General features: G+C 63.6%; 1 protein-coding gene across 1 annotated transcript in view; it reads left to right on the top strand.

Moving 5' to 3' along the window:
• LOC113203691 (chaoptin-like) overlaps nucleotides 1-4607 on the top strand; it is a 69566-nt gene extending 64959 nt beyond the window's left edge. Inside the window, exons 7-11 of the mRNA XM_052273112.1 lie at nucleotides 990-3077; nucleotides 3162-3353; nucleotides 3550-3729; nucleotides 3802-3970; nucleotides 4603-4607. Coding sequence (XP_052129072.1) covers nucleotides 990-3077; nucleotides 3162-3353; nucleotides 3550-3729; nucleotides 3802-3970; nucleotides 4603-4607 — 2634 coding nt within the window. The remainder of the gene's footprint in view (nucleotides 1-989; nucleotides 3078-3161; nucleotides 3354-3549; nucleotides 3730-3801; nucleotides 3971-4602) is intronic.
• The last annotated feature ends 322 nt before the right edge of the window (nucleotides 4608-4929 follow it).

The raw sequence follows: 4929 nt of genomic DNA, 5'->3' as shown, positions 1-4929 counted from the left end.
CGGCAGAGGGTACGGTGCGGCCGCTAAGCAGGCGTCCCGCCCGCCCCCACCCCACCACTAGGGCCTTGGCAATGCTCGGTGCCTCCAACAGGATTGTGCCTCCAACAGCGTTTTGTTCGTCTCTTTGGCGAGCTGCTCTCCTCCCAGTTTCGTACTCCCTTTACTCCCCCCCCCCTCTAGCTCAGCGGGATTTTTCTTCCCCTCCGCCGACGATGATGCACAGCAAGGGGCTCCTCTCTCCTCCCAGTCCCCAGTCTCATGGGCGGCGTGGAAGATTATCCAGATGATAATCCAGGCATGATGTTTAGCGAACCACCGGCAGACCTGCAGACAATCGCACACAATGGGGCGCCGGCGCCAGCGGCAGCCAGCGGCCGGCAGTACCACTCCGCCGGACCGGACCCACCTCGAGAATCCGAAAGCCCCCCTTCTCTTGCCCCTCTCTCTCTTATTCCTCCCCATCCTCTACGCCCCTCTCCCCCTCTGCCGGCTTTCATTCTCTGTCCAACTCGGTTCAAATACGGCCAGGGGATTACTATTTTGTGTTCAGGGGCCGCTGGCCGGCGGCGGCGCTTGCACGACATCGACCCGCGCCGCGCCTCTGGCTGCACGTCAAGCCGCGTCTGCTTGAATCTCAAAGTCGCCTCGAGCAGTTCCCATTTTTCTTCCAATGCGCGCCAATTAGCTGATAATGACCTCTCCCCAGACGCCACATTTATCCTGCTCTACTTCCGCATTCTGCTGCTTCTCGCGACATTAAAAATGAAATGCACAAATTATTTCCGGCCCTTTTTTTGCTGGTGCCTGCTGGACTGACGTTGCGGGCTGTCGCCTCTCGGCAGTCGCTTTCTAGGTTGCCTTTCCATGAATTCAGTCTGCAAAAATGATAAAAATATTTGTAGTCGGCGACTATTTTCATGTGCGTCCGCTAGCGATGGCAACTTTAGTGCAGGCAAAACAATTCTGTGACCTTTTCATTTCTGCTGCAGAGCCTGCCGTCACACTGCTTCAACGGCACCCTTGCGGTGCGTGAGCTTCGCCTGGACCAGAACGCTCTCCGCGTCCTCCCGCCGCGCGCGCTGCAGGGGTTCGCGACGGTGCGCCTGTCGCTGTCTGGGAACCGCATCGACACCATCCACCCGTCCGCACTCGAGGGCCTCGAGGACACTCTCGAGCACCTGGACCTGGACTCGAACGCACTGAGGTCCTTCCCCAGCGACGCCGTCTCCAACATGAGCCGCCTGCACTCGCTGTTCGTGGCCAACAACCGCTTGAACGAGGTGCCCGTCGACGCCCTGCCCGTCTCGCTGCGCGCCCTCTCCATAGCTGGCAACGACCTTCACGTCCTGCCCATCGGCGCCCTGCGGCGGTGCACCGCGCTGGCGCATCTAAATGCGGGCTACAATGGTATCCCCCACCTGAACGACGGTGACCTGGAGGGGTGGGCGTCGTCCCTGGACACGCTGCTGCTCGCCAACAACAACATCGCGCACCTGGGGCCCCGGACCTTTCGCCACGCGCCGCGGCTCCGCGAGCTCAACCTGTCGTTCAACCGCCTGGCGTCGGTGGACCCGACCGCGTTCGAGGACCTCGCCGACCTGCAGAGCCTGGAGGCCAGCCTGGCCCTGGTGGACGCGGCCGCGGTCCGCTTCCCCGAGGAGGCCCTCCGGCCCCTAGTGAAGCTGCGCTGGCTCGCCCTGGACAACAACGACATCCGGGCGCTCTCGCACGACGCGCTGCGGACGCTGCTCAGCCTTGAGTTCCTCAACCTGGAGGACAACCTGCTGGTTGAGTTGCCGCCCGGGCTGGTGGGCAGGGCGCACTCTCAGCTGCGGGAGCTGCGCCTGGGCTACAACATGCTGCGCGCGCTGCGGCCGGGGGCGCTGCGGCAGCTGCCCGCGCTCCGCACGCTCGTGCTGTCCGGCAACCACATCCACGTGGTGGAGTCCTCGGCGCTGGAGGACCTGCCCCGCCTGGAGACCATCCTGCTGGGCGACAACAAGGTGTCCAAGCTGCAGCCGCGATCCTTCGTGGACCTGCCGTCGCTGTCGAGCCTGGATCTGCACCGCAACCGGCTGCAGGTGTTCTCGCTGAGCGCCTTCGTGAACGTGAGCCGTCTGGAGGCACCCCTGAGCCTGAACGTGTCGTGGAACCGCGTGGCCGAGCTGTACTCGGGCGACACGGAGGGCGCGCCCCTGTACGTGCACACGCTCGACCTCAGCCACAACTTTGTCGCCGAGCTGAAGAGCAAGTTCCTGGTGGGCGTCGGGGCTGCGCTCCGCCGCCTCCTTCTGGCGCACAACCGCGTCAGTCGGCTCGACGGCCTCATCCTGGGCGCGCTGCAGTCGCTCGAGTTCCTCTCCCTGGAGCACAACGACCTCGTGTCCATGGCGCCCAGGGCCTTCCAAGGTTGTGACATGCTGCAGGTGCTGCTGCTGTCGCACAACCACGTCGCCGCGCTGCAGCCCGAGCAGTTCGCGCGCATGTCCAACCTGCGCGTGCTGGACCTGTCCCACAACCGCCTGCGCGCTGTGCCCCCCGGCGCGCTGTCCGGCACGGCTCTCGAGCGGCTGGACCTGTCCCACAACGCACTCGGCGCCGTGCCTACAGCCGCCCTGGCCGAGGTGGGCGGGTCGCTCCGCTCGCTGGGCCTGGCCGGCAACGCCATCCAGCACCTGGATAGCACCGTTTTCCTGGCCACGTCCAGCCTGTGCCAGCTGGACCTCGCCGACAACCACCTGTCGTTTCTGCCGGACAACGTGTTCTCGCCGCTGGGCGCGCTGCTGTCGCTTAACCTCGGGCGCAACCCCCTGCGCGCCAACCTGGCTGAGCTGTTCCACTACGTGCACGGCCTGCGGGAGCTGGGGCTCGACGCCGTGGGGCTCCGCGCCGCGCCGCCCCTGCCGCTGCCGTCCCTCGTCGCCCTCAACCTGTCCGGCAACGCCCTGCTGGCCGCGCCGCAAGGAGAGCTGCCCGCTCTGCGCGCCCTCCATCTGGCCGCCAACATGCTGAACGCACCGCCTGACCGGCCTTTCCCCCTGCTCAGCACCCTAGATTTGTCGAACAACCCTATCAGAGTGAGAATAGTTCGCTATTCCTGCTACTCATTTGCTATGTTTTGAACCGGCTACGACCATATATGTGCTTTCCCCCCTTTTCAGGCACTTGGCAGAACGAGCTTCTCAGAACTACCCCGCCTACGGTCGCTCCGTCTCCGCTCGCTGCCGCTGGAGGCCATGGAGACCGACACCTTACAGCCCCTGCGGCTGCTGCGAGTCTTTGAGGCCGAGGCGTGGACGGGCCTCGGACCTCAAGGCCTCGGCAAGGTGCTGGCCTCAGCGCCATCTCTCAAGGTAAGCACAACGCTCTGCAGATTCTCGAGCAGTCAGCGGGTGGTATGCATGTAAAAATTGAAATTTAATTTTCACTAAAAACCTGCTCTGGAAATGTGAGATCGTATCTTTTCATGCAGTGTTCTAAAAACTGTCGCCATCTTCATTCTGTTTTATTTTTTACCAACGATTTCTTTTCACTTTTCTGCCGCTGCAGGTGGTGTCGCTGACGGTGGGCGCTGGCGCCAGGACCTCGCCGCTGCCCGCGCACGTCCTGGCGGGGGCGCTGCGGCCGGGGGTGCGGCGCCTGGAGCTGTCGGGGCCGGGCCTACGGGCGCTGGGGCCGCACAGCCTCGGTGGGGACCTGCCCGCCGACCTCCGCCGCTTCACCCTGCAGGTACACGGAACTAGGGCGTCGAGGACATCGTGCCTTTTGGAGCGGTCCTGGACGCTGTTCTACTTGTTGCAGGTGTCCGGGACACACCTCACCGAGTTTCCGGCGGCGCTGTTTGCGCGCCTCGCCCACATCCCTCATCTGTCGCTCGACTTCCGGGAGAACCGTCTGCGCAGCCTGGCCCCGGAGACTTTCTACCGGAACTCGTCCTCGTGGGAACGCTCCGGCACCACCCTCATTTCCGGTCAGTCTCGCGACACAAAGTGGCCCGTCTCTTGCCCTCTCTTGCCTCCATTTCCGGTGTTCAGCGACGCTTTTGTCCGCCGCTCGTCCGGAGTTCCGACAAGCCCCGCGGGAGAGCGAGGGGGAGGGTCGCGTGGGGGCCGCGTCGGCCGGGGCCGGGACGGTGTCGGTCACACGGCGGAGCGGGAGTCGGAGTGGCTCTGCCGCCTCCGGGTCGTCCCTGTCTAAATTATTCGGGGGCCAAGCGGACAAGCGACAGCCTGGCACAGACAAAAACAAAACGCGTGAGTGCTCTCTCGTGCTGCCCATAGCATGGCCATCACGACCGCGTCATGATGTCTCTCCACGCAACTCATGCCGCAGCGCCTCCCTCCTCCCTCCCCTCTTCTCACACCGTAGACCCTTCGATCTCTTATTTGTCTCCTCCCGCTCTCCTCTCCCCTCCGCCTCAAGCCTCCAGCCTCCCCGTCGTCGCCCCTGCTGCCCCTGTTGCGCGGAGGTCATGAGCTTGCAAGCTCTCTCACTCTCTCGCTTGCTCTCTCTCTCTCGCTCTCCGACCTCTCTCTCTCTCTCTCTCCATCCATGCCCACGGAGCGGAGAACCAGCAGAACGCCTCCCTCTCTTCTCTTACAGTCTAACTTACAACGGCGCGGCGAATCGAACTGCGCGCCAGCAAAAGAAGTGTTTGCCCGCGCGTTTCTTATCTTACAACCTTTGTTTGCACGCGCCTTTGACTTTGTCCAGTTTGGCGCACGGCAAAGAATAAGGAAAAAGGTGAAGGTTCGGAGAGTGGAGGGAGGGAGGAGTGTCCTCGGACTAGAATCGCGATCGCCACTCTCTCACTAGGGAGGCGCGGGCCAATCTGAGTGATGCGGGCCAACGCCGAGACGGAGTGAGGAGGAAATGGAGCCGCGAGATGGCCTGTCGCACCTCCAGCGCCCCCCTTCCCCCGCCCCCACC

Source organism: Frankliniella occidentalis, unplaced genomic scaffold, assembly GCF_000697945.3.
Source record: "Frankliniella occidentalis isolate FOCC.00 unplaced genomic scaffold, Focc_3.1 Scaffold247, whole genome shotgun sequence".
Classification (NCBI taxonomy): Eukaryota; Metazoa; Arthropoda; class Insecta; order Thysanoptera; family Thripidae; genus Frankliniella; species Frankliniella occidentalis.
The sequence above is the reverse complement of the archived record's forward strand: the minus strand, read 5'-3'. Positions and strand labels throughout refer to the sequence as shown.